Source organism: Microtus pennsylvanicus, chromosome 2 (genome assembly GCF_037038515.1).
Source record: "Microtus pennsylvanicus isolate mMicPen1 chromosome 2, mMicPen1.hap1, whole genome shotgun sequence".
Classification (NCBI taxonomy): Eukaryota; Metazoa; Chordata; class Mammalia; order Rodentia; family Cricetidae; genus Microtus; species Microtus pennsylvanicus.
In genome coordinates, this window is record NC_134580.1 from 13,743,870 (window position 1) to 13,761,233 (window position 17,364).

Below are 17,364 nucleotides of genomic sequence, written 5' to 3' on the forward strand. Positions count from 1 at the left end.
TGTAAGAGCAGTCAGTACTCTTAAGTGCTAAGCCATTGCTTCAGACTCTCATGTATCAGACTTCTGTATAATATGTGTTTGCTTTGAAAAATGAATAACAAAAATTATTTTTCCCAGGCATGGTGGCACATGCCTTTAATTCCAGGACTCAAGGGGCAGAGGCAGGCAGATCTCAGTGTTCGAGGTCAACCCGGTCTACAAAGCGGTTACAGGACAGCCAGGAATGTTACACAGAGAAACCCTGTTTCAAAAAACCAAAAGCAAACAAACAAAAAAGAATCTAAAGCCAGCCTGGTCTACATAGCAAGTTCTAGGTCAGTCAAAGCTACACTTTAGAACTTGTCCTCCCTAAGAAACAACAAAAAGATTTTAACAGGCAAATGAGTTAAGAGTAAAACTTTGTCATGGGCATACGCATAAGCAAAACTATGGAAGCAGAGCACAAAAGGTGAGAGTGACCTTAAGTAACACAAAGTCACTAAATTAAAGACATATTAAAATAAAGACTTACTAAATTTGGTAACTAGTAAATACCAAACATTGAAATTTCTTACATCAAGGTAATCTAGAGCAAGGAATGTCTCAGGTTCAGCTCTTTTCTCCTTCAGGACTTGAATACAATCTTTTGCTACCTTTTCTGAGGCTACAACAATGGCAACCATGTACCGGCCAAAAAGCTTAGTCACAGCGAGTTGGTATTTCTTATGAATAGGATGACACAGATCAAGCAGTCTTCCAAACTTAGTAAGTTTCAAAACAGAGAAGAAAACAAATACATTAATGAAAAACATATAATTGTTTTCTAATGTAACAAAGCAGTATAAATAACTGTATATAATTTATATGTCTAATTTAATAGCCATATTCAAAATTAAACTGAATGCTTAAGTACTTTTAATGTGAACAGGTGTTTGCTTTCTCTAACGGACAATCTCTTGACTGTTTTTCTACATTATAAACCAACTGCCTTCTTTGAACAGTAAGTGACTGAATGAATCCATATTCCTGCTCTACTAACTCTCCTAGGAGGACAGTACATATAGGTGGGGACTCAGCCAATGTTTTGTAAAAGTATACTATTTGAATATCTCATGCTCTCTCTGGAGTTTTTAACTAGCATATTGTTACAAGGCAATTCTATTCTGTTTGGAAAACACATTTTATTTAGTGGGAGGGCTTAAAAATGGCTTCCTAACTTAATGTAAAATCCTGGAGGAACCCCTTATTGAGAGAACATTTGAAGTTGCCCCCTGATTTTCTAGCTTTTAAAATTAATTCCCTCCACATGGGAAAGAAAACACATATATATGTTGTGCTTCTTCCCAAATTAAGACATACTACGTTAGAATTTTCAGAATTTAGTCAATTAACCAGTTTGGCTTCTACAGAGTTTGGAACAAGTAATTCTATATTTAAACTGCTGAGCCATTTCTCCAGTCCTTTCTCCTTCTTTTAAAAAGAAATCTGGCCAGGCAGTCATGGTATACCTTTTAAATCCTAACACTCAGGAAGCAGAGGCAAGTGGATCTCTGTGAGTTCAAGTCCAGTCTGGTCTACAGAGTGATTTCCAAGACAGGCTTCAAAGCTACAGAGAAACCTGATCTCGAAAAAGCAAAATAAATAAATAGGTAGGTAGGTAAAAGAAATCTGTACTACAGCCATTTTCTGCTGTAAGTGGCAAATGCACATTCACTTCCTGGCCACCCAGACCCAAATAGTAACACAAAAACTATATTAATTAGAACACTGTTTGGCAGATGGCTCAGGCATATTTCTACCTAGCTCTTACATCTTTTTTTTCTGTGTATTTTCCATCTTTATGTAGCTTATGTTTTTATTATTCTATTTCTTTTTACTGATTTTATTTTATTTTTGGCTTTTTCGAGACAGGGTTTCTCTGTGGCTTTGGAGCCTGTCCTGGAACTAGCTCTTGTAGACCAGGCTGGTCTCAAACTCACAGAGATCTGCCTGCCTCTGCCTCCCGAGTGCTGGGATTAAAGGCGTGCGCCACCACCGCCCGGCTTACTGATTTTATTGAACTATACATTTTTCTCTGCTACCTCTTCCTTGCTCCTCCCATTGAACCCTCTCCCATGGTCCCCATGCTCCCAATTTACTCAGAGAGCTCGTCTTTTCTAGTTCTCATGTAAGATTGGAACCATGTATGTCTAGGTTCTCTGGGATTGTGAACTGTAGGCTGGTTTTCTTTATGTCTAAAAGTCACTTATGAGTGACTACATATGATATTTGTCTTTCTGGGTCTGGGTTACCTCACTCAATATGATGTTTTCTAGATCCATCCATTTGACTGCAAATTTCAAGATATTTTTTTTCTGCTGTGTAGTACTTCACTATATAAATGTACCACATTTTCCTTACCCATTCTTTGGCCGAGGGGTTTTTAGGTATTTTCAGGTTTTGGCTATGACAAACAATGCTGCTATGAACATAGCTGGACACATGTCCTTGTGGTACAATAGAGCATCCTTTGGGTATATATACACCCAAAAGTGGTATTGCTGGGTCTTGAGAAAGGTTTCTGAGAAATCGCCATACTGATATACAAAGGGCTGTACCAGTTTGCACTCCCACCAGCAATGCAGGAGTGTTTCCTTTACCCCACATCCTCTCCAGCATAAGTTGTCATCAGTGTTTTTTATCTTGGTCATTTTTTTATAAACTGGATCAACGAATGAAATATTTATTTACGTTTTTCTTATTTTTTGATTTTTATTGAGCTCTACATTTTCTCTGCTCCCCTCCCTGCCTCTCCCCCCTTCAACCCTCCCGCAAAGTCCCCATGCTCCCAATTTACTCAGGAGATCTTGTCTTTTTCTACTTTCTAGTTCCCATGTAGATTAGATCTATGTAAATCTCTCTTAGTGTCCTCATTGTTGTCTACGTTCTCTGGGATTGTAGTTTGTAGGCTGGCTTTCTTTGCTTTATGTTTAAAAACCACTTATGAGTGAGTAAGTGATAATTGTCTTTTTGTGTCTGGGTTAACTCACTCAAAATAATGTTTTCTAGCTCCATCCATTTTCCTGCAAAATTCAAGATGTCATTTTTTTTCTGCTGTGTAGTAGTACTCCATTGTGTAAATGTACCACACTTTCCTTATCCATTCTTTGGTTGAGGGGCATTTAGGTTGTTTCCGGGTTCTGGCTATGACAAACAAAGCTGCTATGAACATAGTTGAGCACATGTCCTTGTGGCACAATTGAGCATCCTTTGGATATATACCCAAAAGTGGTATTATTGGGTCTTGAGGAAGGTTGTTTCCTAATTTTCTGAGAAATCGCCACACTGACATCCAAAGGGGTTGTAGCAATGCATGAGTGTTCCCTTTTCCTCACAACCTCTCCAGCATAAGTTGCCATCGGTGTTTTTGATCTTGGCCATTCTTACAGGTGTAAGATGGAATCTCAGAGTTGATTTGATTTGCATTTCTCTGATGACTAAGGATGTCGAACATTTCCTTAAGTGTCTTTCAGCCATTTTAGATTCCTCTGTTGAGAGTTCTCTGTTTAGGTCTGTACTCCATTTTTTTTTATTGGATTATGTGAACTTTTGGTGTCCAATTTCTTTAGTTCTTTGTATATTCTGGAGATCAGACCTCTGTCTGATGTGGGGTTAGTAAAGATCTTTTCCCATTTTGTAGGCTGTTGTTTTGTCTTGTTGACTGTGTCCTTTGCTTTACAGAAGCTTTCAGTTTCAGGAGGTCCCATTTATTAATTGTTTCTCTCAGTGTCTGTGCTGCTGGGGTTCTATTTAGGAAGTAGTTCCCTGTGCCAATGCATTCCCACTTTCTCTTCTATAAGGTTCAGTGTGGCTGGCTTTATGTTGAAGTCTTTGATCTATTTGGACTTGAGTTTTGTGCATGGTGATAGATATGGATCTATTTTCATTCTTCTATATGTTGATATCCACTTATGCCAGCACCACTTGTTAAATATGCTTTCTTTTTTCCATTTGATATTTTTTGCTTCTTTATCAAAGATCAGGTGTTCGAAGGTGTGTGGATTGATATCCGGGTCTTCTATTTGGTTCCATTGGTCCTCCTGTCTGTTCTTATGCTAATACCAGGCTGTTTTCAGCACTGTAGCTCTGAGGTAGAGTTTGAAGTCAAGGATTGTGATACCTCCAGAAGTTCTTTTATTGTACAGGATTGTTTTGACTATCCTGGTTTTTTTGTTTTTTTTTTTTTTTGCTTTTCCATATGAAGTTGAGTACCGTTCTTTCGAGGTCTGTAAAGAACTTTGCTGGGATTTTGATGGGCATTGTGTTGAATCTGTAGATTGCTTTTGGTCAGATTGCCTATCTTGGCCATTCTTACAGTAAGATGGAATCTTAGAGTTGTTTTGATTTACATTTCTCTGATGGTTAAGGATGTTGGCTAACTCTTACATCTTAAATTAACCCATTTATACTAATTGATGTATCATCAAGAGACTGTGGACTACTGGTAAGGTTCTGGCATCTTTCTTCTTTAGCAGCTACATGGTATGTCTCTGATTCTGCCTTCTTTCTCCCTGAATTTAGTTTAGTTTTTCTGCCCGACTCTATTCTGCCCTGCCACAGGCCAAAGTAGCTTCTTTATTAACCAATGGTAATAAAATATATTCATAGCATACAGAGGGGAATCCCATATCATTCTGCCATTAGATATGATTGCTGTATTAGTAGATTTTTTTTAAAAAAATAGGGTTGTTTCATTTTGCTATGAATTGAAGAAACAAGATTTCACAACCCAGTCCTATTCTATTATCCATGATTCAAAGTAAAGATTGAGCATAACACAAAAGACTTGGGGATACATATCTTAGTTGGTAGAATGCTTGCCTAACATTCAAGGGGCCTTAGGTTTAGTCCCCAGCAAAATACAGACAGACAGACAGATACCCCCCACACACACAGAGTTCCCTGAAGAAAAAAGATGTTTAAGAAAGACAATTTAAAGGAGATGAATTAGGTAGCCATGAAAATGTAATACCATGAAGGCCAATGGCAAGCATTTTGAAACAGAGCAATGATTGTCAAATACTAAAAAACAGATGATAAGAAAATCAGAGGGCACATGGAGACATAAGTGAGGCCCCTGATATAAAAGAAAACAATGTTGCGAGGCTAACACCCCATGTGACAGAGGTTATCCTTGTATTTTGGCCATAGAAAATAATTAAGTACTATTGGATACAGTCAGAAATGAAAATATGGCAAGGATGCTTGCCAAAAATCATGAAGAACTTTAGTGTTGAGGTTTCTTGCTAGGAGGACCAAGACTACTTCATACCATGTCTGGGGATATTGGTCATAATGTATACTGCCTAGGTAATGTGTTCATGTAAATGTTTCTTTCAATAGTTAACTTACAAACACAATTTGAAATTACTTCTTTCTCTATTTACTATATCTTAAATATAAAATTGTCAAATATAGAACACATTTTTAAAGTATTTCTGCTTCTTTACAATGGTTATAATTTCAATCCCCAAGTAAGAGGACTATTTTCAGAAATGAGAAAGCACAGCATTTAAAATGAACTATTCATTCTAATTACCACGGAATCTGGGTAAAGTCTTTTAAGACTTTCCAGAACTTCAGCTCTCTTCCGCTGACGTTTTCCTTCATGGTTATCAATTCCAGCATTCTGTAATTCATTTGTAATAAGGCCCAGTTCATCATTAACTTCAGACATTCTTGATTTTGTATTCTCAATTTCTTTTATCAGGGCTTCTTCTTGCTGTTTTTTGTCTTTCAAGCAATCCCTATAACAGTAACAACAACCAAAAATGTGAGAAGTAAAAGGTTAAAACAAGTCTTGTCTGGCACTGTACAAGAATGGAGTAGTGCTTTATTAATTAAAAAACAGACACAAAAACCACCCAAAACTAAACAGGCAAAGGAGCTTTTGATTATTGTTTATCTGAAAATACATACTTACTATAGAGTAAGTATGGGGCTGGAGAGATGGCTCAGTGGTTAAGAGCACTGACTGCCCTTCCAAAGGTCCTGAATTCAGTTCCCAGCAACTACATGGTGGCTCGCAACCATCTGTAATGAGATCTGGTGCCCTCTTCTGGTCTGCAGGCATACATGCAGACAGAATACCGAGAATACTGTATATATAATAAATAAATAGATTTTTTAAAAAAAGTAAGTATGGACCAATATAAGCCAAGCAATCATCACATACTTAATATCAATCAAAATCAACTAAAATTCCTTAGTGATAGATTAAATATTATATATTAGCTTTCCTGATACAATTCATTATTTTTAAACTTTTTGAAATTTATTTTTACTTTATGAGTGTTATCCTGTACATATGTCTGTGCATATTTATATAGTGCCCATGGAAGCCAGAAGAGGGCATAAGATCCTCTTTGGATCTGTTACTACAGATGGTTGTGAGCCCAACTGCCATGTGGGTACTTTGAAACAAACCTGGGTCCTCTAGAAGAGCAACCAATGTTCTTAGCCACTGAGCCACCACAATTCATTATTTCTTCATAAAATTTCAATATCAAAATAATTAAGAATTGTCATTGTTATATATTTATATTTTCAAATTTAAACACTTTACTCATTTTTATTCTCAACTTTTAAATATATTTATTACATGGTAAGTATAATTTTTTTAGCAATTTATAAAGAAATGAAAGACACTGGAGTGAGACTATCACACAATAGTAACATTCATTCACTATTTAAAGAATACACTGGATCATTTAGATAAAAATGTCCTGTAAAGATTGTTTTTCTACTTACATGCATGTCTTCGTATATTCCTCCAATTTCTCTATTCGTTTTTTATGCTCTTCTATTTGCTCTTTTATTTGTTTTAGATTTCCCTATAATAGGAAATAAAACTAAAATCAATTCCAACATTCCAAGCCAATAAAATGACACATCTAGAATTTGTTATGTTGTAAGTAGTTAAAAGCCTGAAATTTATCAAAGTATATGAGTATATGAAATACGAGTATATGAAAATACTTAGGGCTTGTGTAATGGCTTAGCAGGTAATGAACTGAGTTCAATCATTAGGACATAAGAGAAGGAAAATGCCAACTCTCTCAAGTTGTCTTGACTTCTATATGTGCATCACAATGTGCTTGGGCATTTACATACACACACACAAATATATAAATATATGTAATAAAATTTAAGAGAAAATATAAAAGAAAAATTTAATTTAAAAAAGCTATCTTATATAGGGCTTTTACATTTCACAGATCTTGGGATCACAGACTTAATATTTAGTCTCCAGTGATTTTATTCAAAAATTCAAACTTCAAGCATATTATTTTTTAAAAATTTCTTTTGATTTGTGTTATGTGTGTTAGTATTTTGCCTTCATGTATGTATGTGCACCACATTCATGCCTGGTACCCACAGAAGAGGGTATCAGATCCTCTGGAACTGGAGTTATGGATTATTGTTAGCCACCATGTTAAGTGCTGGAAACTAAATCCTGAAATGCCAAGTTCTCTTAACCACTAAACCATTTCTTTAGCTCAAAATCATTATTTTCAAGTACCTGTACAGTTCTTATCTGTCTGTCAAACTAATTCCTTCAGTAAGTATTTATTCACTGGCTACACGCAGTAGGAACTATAGATATAATAATGAGTGGGATAGAGTGTGTGTCCTCAGGAGAAAAGTAATTACAGTAGAGTACTTAAGTATCACTATGATGCAAGAACCTAACAGGCACAAGGGGAGGACTTTGTGTAACCATTGCTCTATTTGTACTCTGCTATTAAATTCAAACTATGCAGAGCAGCAACATAAGTCACCTGAGAAAAAGCAAGGTCTAAGATGCCTGAAACCACATGCAGCACTGAATCCGAAGCATATCGTGTACCAGTGTCTTTTACAATAACTAATAATAAAACAGAACAGTACAACAATTAAGTTCATTTATAAATTATTTATTTTTGAACTTCCCATTCAGTCTCAAAAAAAAAACTGGAACCATAGAAAGAGAAACTGGAAGATGAGGAGAGTAGTCTCTACCAGACTATTAAACTTTAACCTTTCTTCCATATAATCAATAATAATCCATGAAGCAAACATCTATTGTGTTAGGTACCAGAGTTATAAAAATGTGCAAGATAGGTTGAGGAGATGACTCAGATGGCTACACAAATATAAGAACCTGAGTTCAAATCCCCAATAGCCACATAAAGTCAGGAGTGGCTGTACACCCTTGTAACCCCAGTGCTATTGGGACAGAGACAGGACAATTGCTAGGGCTTGCTGGTTGTTAGTGTAACTTCAGGTTCAGTGTAAAAACCTAGTCTAAAGGAAATTAAGTTAGGACAATGATAGAGCAAATTACATGCTGTATTCTTCTGGGCTCTGTACCAATACAAACAGGCACATGTACTCACATGCAAGTACATACGTCTTCCCCGCTCAAAAAATAAATACATGCAAGACAGTTTTTTTTCTAATGCAATGTACATGCCAAAATTAAGAAGCCTAACATAAAAATTCTACTATTTCACTTAATAATTTCATTCAGAGCTAACTATGGTGGTACACACTTTTAATCCCAGTACCCATGGTGCTGAGGAAGGCAAACCTCTGTGAGTTCAAAGCCAGCTTGATCAACATGGTAATCTCCAGGCCAGTCAGGGCTGACTCAAAAGGGAAAAAAATCCATTCAGGGCCAGAGGAATGGCTCAGTATTTAAGAGCATTGACTGCTTTTGCAGATACAAACTCTCATAAGAGACATGCTTCCAGGAGAGAATAACTGAACAACTGTAGGGGTAGCCCCAGCCAATCACCTTGCTTGTAGGGCGGGGTCGCCTGAGGATATTTTTTACTAATAAATATTGCTGGTGTGCTCTGCCCCACCCCTTCTGCTTTCCTGTTCTCCGCTGGAACCATGGGTTCTGTAAGTCTTTTTTGTTTTTTGTTTTTTTTTTTTTGTTTTTGGTTTTTCGAGATAGGGTTTCTCTGTGGCTTTGGAGCCTGTCCTGGAACTAGCTCTGTAGACTAGGCTGGTCTCGAACTCACAGAGATCCGCCTACCTCTGCCTCCCGAGTGCTGGGATTAAAGGCGTGCGCCACCATCGCCCGGCTTCTGTAAGTCTTTTACCAATTAAAGCTGAATATATTATTATAATTTCTGTCTGCCTTCATTTATGCCACTACAAACAACAAATCAGGTAAGTCCATGAGGTCACTTATAGATTTTGACTTAAACTTTTATGGGTAACTAGGGAGCCTCTGGTGAACTTAAAGAGCCAACTTCAGATTTAACTTAAAACATTATGGGTGCTCTGCTGAGACTACTGTGCAGGATCAAGAGTGGTAGTTAAAAAAAAGGGAGGGTAGTAGTAAAGAAAGCTGGTAGGCTACTAAACTAATTCAAACCAACAATACAGTGATATGGTCAAGAGTGATAACAGTAGAAATGGAAATACAATTGGATTCTTGTTATATTTTCAAGGTAAAGTCAAAAGTTTCCTAAAAGAGAGTCAAAGGCTGGCTCCATATTTTTGACCTAAGTAACTAGTAAAATTAAAATGTCATAATTGGAGAGGGGAAAGACTGTGGAGTAAATTTTGGTAAAAAGATTAAAGTTCAGTTTGGGGTCCAACTTTGATATATTTTCTCAACACCCAAACAGAACCCAAAGCAGCATTTGGAGAGATACATGATCAGAGTTTTGAAGATCTCAGATAGACGTTCAAATTTTTAGTGCAGTATTTAAATATGTATAACTACAGATCACCAAGTAAGTGGATACAGGTAAAAGAAAAACCGTAACTTAGAAACAATAACAAGTTAGGCTTACAGCAGCACTTAGCATGCTCCATACACAAATATCAGGGTGGTTCAGAGAACCTTCATAATGTATAATGAACCATCTTTGCTCAATGTGCAGTAACAGTAGTTTTATACCCAACCCCTATTCTTTAGAAAGAGTTATGAAACATTAAGAGGGAGTGGCTACTGAGTTTGTCCTTCACTGTGACATATCTACCCTCACTGTACAAATGCAAAACATAAGGCCCAGAGAAATCTAAATAATTTAGTTATTACTGAGATTATACACAGTAAGTAACAAGCAAGATGGGCTGAAAGCCAAGTCTACCTTACTTGAAGAAAATAACACCATCTTAACAGTTGTTCCCAGCTGGGCACTGGTGACACTTGGAAGTCAGAGGTAGGAGGATCTCTGTGAGTTTGAGGACAGTCTGGTCTAGAGAGCAAGTTCCAGGACAGGATCCAAAGCTACACAGAGAAACCTTGTCTCAAAAAACAAAACAAAACCCAAAACAAAGCAAACAAAAAAAAAATAGTTGCTATTCCTAACATAGACTAGCTCCTTCTGCTTGGGCTACAATCATTCCTCAGATATGTGGGGGAATGATTCCAGAACCCATGATTGTTAGCCTAATTTGCATATTCTCACATTCTTACATAAAACGACAGATTATTTATATACAATCAACACATATCTCTTCCAGAATACTTTAAATACTCTCTGGAAGACTTAGAATACCTGGTACAGTGTAAATGCTATATAAATAGATGTTATATTGTATTGCTTAGGGAATGACAAAAAGTACATAAAAATGTTCAGTAAACATATTTTTACCCTACTGTTGGTCCTCAGTTGACTCCATGGCTTCAGGACCCACAGATACAGAGAGCTAAATGTATCTAACATCCTCAATGACCTTGCAGTTATTTATATTATGAGATTTACTTCCCCCATCCTCCTCCTTGCTCTACTGAACTGAAGTGCATACTCAGACCATGTTCATTATAATATAGATGCACAGAAAACATTCCCTGAACAAACAAACGAAGGCACTGACTGCCTACTCTAACTATAAAAGTGTACTAATTATTTTTGCTGTGCTAGGGAAATCAAACCCAGGACATCAGTATTCTATCATTAATCTATATGCTCCTAGCCCCTCAGAATTTCTAAAATTTGATATAAATCTATTTATATATTGAGAAAGTAATATAAAGGGGAGTAACATCTTACTGCAAATAATTCTAAATTATGACCATATAATCTATGGTACCTGAGTGTCTCCATGCCTCCTCTTTTCAAATGCCAGTCTTTCTTTTTCTGCCTTCTGTTCCCACTGCAGTTTTTCCAGTTGTTGTGTCATTATAGCTACCTTCCGTCTTACTTGCTCCTTAAGCTCTTTGTAACGATCCAGCTACATAAACAGCATTGACACATTACTCATCTAATGAAATTATCTGTACGACATCCTGTTCTCATTAAAATCTTCATACAAATTAGATCATAATTAGACATCTTCTCCAGGTAAAATATGTGAACTTAATATGACAGTCTCCTTATTAAAAACTCTTTAGATAGAACAACAAAGTAATGAAGACAAACTCTATAAATAAGTTCTCTGACAGAAAATCCTGAAAAAAAGCCAATCTGAAGAAAATGGTACTTTCTTTTGTCTTCTTAATCACAATTACTTTGGTGTATGTATGTTGTGACACAAGGCTAGTTTAACTCAATGAAAGAAATGAATAATGATACTTTAATTGAAAGAATGCTTGAAAACTGAGTTTTTTAGTTTAGTTATGTTTTACTGATTAATAATATTAATCCTGTATACTGTCTTACATTGACTATTAACTCATAACTGAGTAGTTAAAATCATCTTAAATAATTTCCTCTGTCAATTAAGTCTCTTCAAAACTACATATATATGATCTTTAAGCTCATTTAATATCCAACAGAATTGTTTTGTCTTTAAGTTAGGAACAATTACTTAACTTTTATTACATTATAATTCCAGGTAATACTGGGCTTTAATTAACTCATAAATATTATAACACCATCTAACTATATGAAGGAAAAATATCTTAGTTTCAAGATTAAATTTAGATTCTGTGAACAGATTAAAGAAAATTAAAAATTCCTATAATTTACATTCTAGGTATAGGTATAATAACAAATTATCAGAGATGTTATCCTTTAGAATTTTTTAATTAAAAAAGAAACTAAAATAGAAAAATGTTTCTAATATTTTCATATTTTTCACCTGAGTATTTTCCAATTCAATGTCTCGTCCTTTATGTAAGACTTTTTCTTCCAATTGCTTTTCAAAACTTCTCCATGCTCTATCTAAATCAACCAGTTCTGCCTCTAAGGTTTGAATGTCATCTTCCTGTTTAGAACATTGTTTTTCATTGTCTGTTATCAATTTCTTAGATAAGTCCAATTTCTTGAGATGGTGAGAAGTATTTTCTTTAGCTTTAATATACTGAGGCCTCTTCTGATTTAAAATTGCTTCAAGAGATCTGAAAAGGAATAAGCAATTCTTATGAATTTATTTTAGCATGCAAAGAATGTAATTAATCTATTATTTATTTACATTTTTAGTTTTGGAGACAGGGCTCAAAATGGAGCCCTGATTGAACTGGAACTAGCTATGTATATAAAGCTGGCCTTGAATGAAAAGATATTCCTGTCTCCCATGTACTAGGAACAAAGGCATGAGGCACCAAACCTGGCTAAAAGAAATTTCGATTAAATATCATTCAAAAATAAATTCTATAAATTAACTTGCAGAGACAGCTGTAGCCACCAAGCTGTAGCACATTCACTATGTTCCCTTTTAAAATGGCCCTCACCCACCTCCCATCTCTCTCTCCTCTCCTGCTGTTCCTGTCCCCAGAGACATCTCCCCCTCTCCCCCTCTCCCCTCCCTTCCTTTTATATTCTCTTTCCCTTAATAAAAGCCCCTCCATGCAAACTCTGTCTCATGGCATCGTTCTCTAGTGCATTGCTTTTTCTAAATTACTACCTTGTTTTCCTGAGCAGGGAAGGCTCTTCTGGCGCTTCCTCCTGCCTGCAGTTAGTTTGAGGCATGCCTGGATCCTGAAACACAGCTTTGCTTCTCCAGATAGCTGGGTCCCTCCATCCAAAACCGGCAAGATTGGTGAGCCCCTCCCACTTCCCCACCTTTGGTTATTTCCTGAGTAAGGACTAATCTAGTCTCTCTAGCGTGGTTTCTTTCTTTCTTTTTCTTTTCTTTTTTTTTTTTTTGGCGGAGTTCACTGAAAGGTAATCACTTCACGCTGGGACCATACCCACCTGCTCCACCTTTAACAGATCTACTTTCTCCTTCACTGGCAGCTTTGCCTTCCATTCAATATTGTCAATTGGGTCTCTGGCAGGGATACCCTTCTCTGACCATTCCCCTGGATGTGAGGCTTCCTTTCTCAAGAACAGCCTTCTCCTTGTCTTCTGGCTTTTCTCAAAGTCCTGGTACCAGGTGACTGTGTCCTCTCTTGGGCTCAGAGTCCTTGGCATCTGTCCTTTGCATGACAACCCAATGGACTTCCTATACCTGTCTTGAAATTGATCCTCTCTGAATTCCTGGGACACTAGAAATTGTAGATCCTTGGTTCTTTTCTGCCTCATTCATGGGAACTGTGTGTCATTATTTATACTTCTTGCTCCCACTGGGATGCTTTTTTGGAGACCCACTGATCATTCCTAATCACCTATTTCATTAGGTGAATGGGAATATAAGAGGGAAGGGGAGGGGGAAGACTGGCCTCTGAGGACTGAAGCAGCAGGACAGAGAGAGAGGGAGGGAGGGGAAGGAAGGGAAAGAGAGAGAAGAAAAAGGAGGAGGAGGAGGATTAGGAGGAGGAGGAGGAGGAGAAGGAGAAGGAGAAGGAGGAGGAGGAGAAGAAGAAGAAGAAGAAGAAGAAGAAGAAGAAGAAGAAGAAGAAGAAGAAGAAGAAGAAGAAGAAGAAGAAGAAGAAGAAGAGAGAAGAGAAGAGAAGAGAAGAGAAGAGAAGAGAAGAGAAGAGAAGAGAAGAGAAGAGAAAAAAACAGAAGGCTAACATAACCTGTGGGGTAACACATTAAAGTTGGGAGACATCAGTATGATTTTTGCTTATGTTGATATGAATACAAATGTCTACCTAGGAACTAGTTATAGATATATGGATGCTTCAGTGATACAGCTGGTAAGTGATCAGTACTTATACAGAAATATGTATATACAAGTTAGTATATACATCCATACTTCCTAATCTGCCAGAGTCTAGAAACAGTATTAATGACCACTAGGATAGCCAGGATTACACAGAGAAACCCTGTCTTGGAAAACAAACAAACAAAAACTTTACAAATGACTGAGATGAACCTCCTGTGCAGAAAAACAAATATATCATATGGACCTTGCCTCAAAATGGAGAAAATCTCACCTCTGTGTCAGTTAGAGGATTAACTTTACTGTAGAGAAACCTGACAAGCACAATCTTAACTTAGTCACCTGAGTCAACACGAATAGTGATATCATGTTGATATTATACACAGGATATGCCTAGAATATGCTGAATGATATTTTATTTCACCTTCAGAAAAAAGCTTACAACAATATTTCTTCAAAACTACCATGTTGATAAATTGTCACAGCCCAAAGGAGTCGAAGAACAAATAACTAAATGTAATACATGGTATTCTAGGCCAGAAAAAACAGCATGGACATATGGGAGAAAGGTACCATATTTATAATTTTTCTGTATATCCAGAGATATTACAAACTAAAATTTACATTTTATTTTTTAAGATTTATTTATTACATACAGTATTCTGTCTGTATATATGCCTGGGGGCCAGAGTGGGTACTAGAAATCATTGCAGATGGTTGTGAGCTGCTATGTAGGTGCTGGGAATTGAACTTAGGAGCTCTGGAAGAGCAGCCAGTGCTGTTAAACAATGAATAATCTCTCCAGCCCTCAAATGTTCATTTTATAAAGTAAATTTCCACTAGGGGTGGTAGTGCACACTTTTTATCCCAGAACTCAGTGATGTGGGAGTGTCATATATCAATCTGTAGATTTCATTGGTTAAGTAATAAACAAACTGCTTGGCCTCATAGCTTAGAACATAGGTGGGTGGAGTAAACAGAACAGAATGCTGGGAGGAAGAGGAAGTGAGCTCAGAGGCCATGCTCCCCTTTCCGCGGCACGTGCGATGAAGCTCCAACTCAGGATGGATGTAGGCTAGAATCTTCCCGGTAAGTGCACCTTGGGGTGCTACACACATTATTAAGCACACGAGCACAAGCAGATTAAGTAACTGTCATAAAAACTTTTTAAAAAGTCTAGCTGCTAATATCTAATTTTAATACTTACTTCAGTTCTTTTTCCGTTTGCTGTAGTTGCCTACTTAACATGCCATGATCCTTTTTCTTAGCTTTAATTATGTTTTCATGGTGAGAAAGAGTGTCTTTTACAACACTCAAATTCCTGTCCATATGCTCTAATTCAGTGTTCAGAACATTAATTTTTTCCTCGTTGTAATATAGTTGGAAAAGCATCAGTTGTATCTTGTTTATTTTCAATTCTTCAAGAAGACTTTGGTAACGTTCTGCCTATAAAACAGTAGAAGAGAAGGTAAAAGGGTATATACTTAAGCGTCTGTTCATGACCTCTATTGTGTATTATCACATCACTGCTAATGAAATTTGTCCTAGAAAAGCATTATCTCTTCCCTGTTCTCTCTGTCTCATTTTCTTGGAGAGAGGGACAAGGTCTCATATAGTCCAGCTAGTCTTAGACCTGCTATACAGCTGAGGATAACCCTGGACTCCTGATTTTCCTATGCATCTCCCAAGTGCTGGAAATACAGATGTGTACCACCACATCTATCCAAGAGAGATTATTCCTGACAAAGGTAGAATTATTGAAAGGTTTCTTAATATACTTCTAAAATAAAACAGCAATCAAGAAGTGAGTCTGCTTTCATGCGCTCAGTGACCAGGTTGTGACAGTAAAGTGCCACCTGTCAACATGGGTTCTCAGAAAGTCTGACAAGTTCCTTAGCACTGCTGGAAACTTCTTCATTCGAATATGAAAGGAATGTTCTATCAATAGGTCCCCAGCCACTTTACAGTAATTCTTAGTAAAAATTCTTGCTCTAAGAATTTACACTGATAAAACTAACAGGAATATTAAATCTTAATTACACACTAAAAGGAAGAATTCTCAACATTTGTACTAGCAATAAAGAAAATAAGGGAGTGGGCCACCAACTCATGAGGTGGGGTCCTAGTCAACAAAATTTCACTAGTAACTTGTAAACAGATACCTGCCAAAACTGTTGTAAAAAATAATCAGAAATTTGAACTATTCTAGTTGTCTTTATGAAAATGTTTTACTCTCTGCTATTTTAAAAGCTGTTTCAGTATGTTCTAAATACTATGTTCTGACTTAAGGCCCATTCCTTTTCACTAACAAAATACAGAACATATATAAACATTTACAATATGAAGAAACTGAGCAATAAGGAACACATTCATCTTTCATTTATTTTCTCAAATATTTACTGAGCTACTGACAGATCCTACTTTATGTGTTGGGAATATGATTGAGAATGAAATGAGATAAATCATCTTTGTTCTTATAAAGCTTATATTCCAGTTTTTCTAATAGAAGGCAAAGGACTGAGAGACTGCTAAAAACGCAAACAAAAATAAGGCAATTTTATACAGAATTATGCTACAAAAGAAACTAAATTAGTAATATGATAGGAAGTAGGAGATAATTTAAATGGGGCTCTGAATAATAAGTACTTAATGAGGAAGTGGTTTGGGGAAAGCTTGAGTTACAATGCATTTCCCATGTTAAAAAAAATCAGAAATGTTTGTGAGAGTACAGCTATGTTCTATTAAGCCGGACATCAGAGAATATAAAAACATACGATGTTGTTCTTGTAATTTGTTTTGGAAATGTAGTTATTTTTCATTAATATATTAGCTATGCTAACATGAAATTATCTTAACCAATTAAAAATTATTTAGTCTTAATTTAAAACAGAACAAACAGAGTTGAAGAGATGGCCCAGCAATTAAGAACACTGACTGCTCTCCTAGAGGACTGGACTCGATTCTCAGCTCCCACATGGTGGGAGTTTGCAACTCCAGTTCCAGAGGATCCATTGTTGTGTGAGAGGGCCTGCTTTTGGTCTTGGCCGCCCAGCTAGCTTATACCCGAAATAACCACACAGAAACTGTATTCATTTAAACACTGCCTGGCCCATTAGCTCTAACTTCTTATTGGCTAATTCTTACATCTTAATTGAACCCATTTTCATTAATCTGTGCATTGCCACCTGACTGTGGCTTACCAGCATGAGTCTAATCAGTGTCCATCTTAGGCAGGAGAACCATGGCTGCTGCCACACTGTCCTTCTTCCCAGCATTCAGTTTGGTCTACTCTACCTATCTAAATTCTGCACTATCAAAAGGCCAAGGCAGTTTCTTTATTCAACCAATGAAAGCAACACATAGACAGAAAAGCCTCCTACATCTATCCGTTATCTTCTTTTGGCCTCT

General features: G+C 36.6%; 1 protein-coding gene across 1 annotated transcript in view; it reads right to left on the reverse strand.

Annotated features, from left to right (window-relative positions):
- Window positions 1–17,364, reverse strand: part of Smc1b (structural maintenance of chromosomes 1B) — a 75,961-nt gene that overhangs the window by 49,475 nt on the left and 9,122 nt on the right. The window contains exons 5-10 of the mRNA XM_075963522.1: window positions 15,164–15,402; window positions 12,049–12,307; window positions 11,059–11,199; window positions 6,769–6,851; window positions 5,558–5,765; window positions 555–740 (exon numbers count right to left, since the gene is read on the reverse strand). Of these exons, the coding sequence (XP_075819637.1) occupies window positions 555–740; window positions 5,558–5,765; window positions 6,769–6,851; window positions 11,059–11,199; window positions 12,049–12,307; window positions 15,164–15,402 (1,116 nt within the window). The remainder of the gene's footprint in view (window positions 1–554; window positions 741–5,557; window positions 5,766–6,768; window positions 6,852–11,058; window positions 11,200–12,048; window positions 12,308–15,163; window positions 15,403–17,364) is intronic.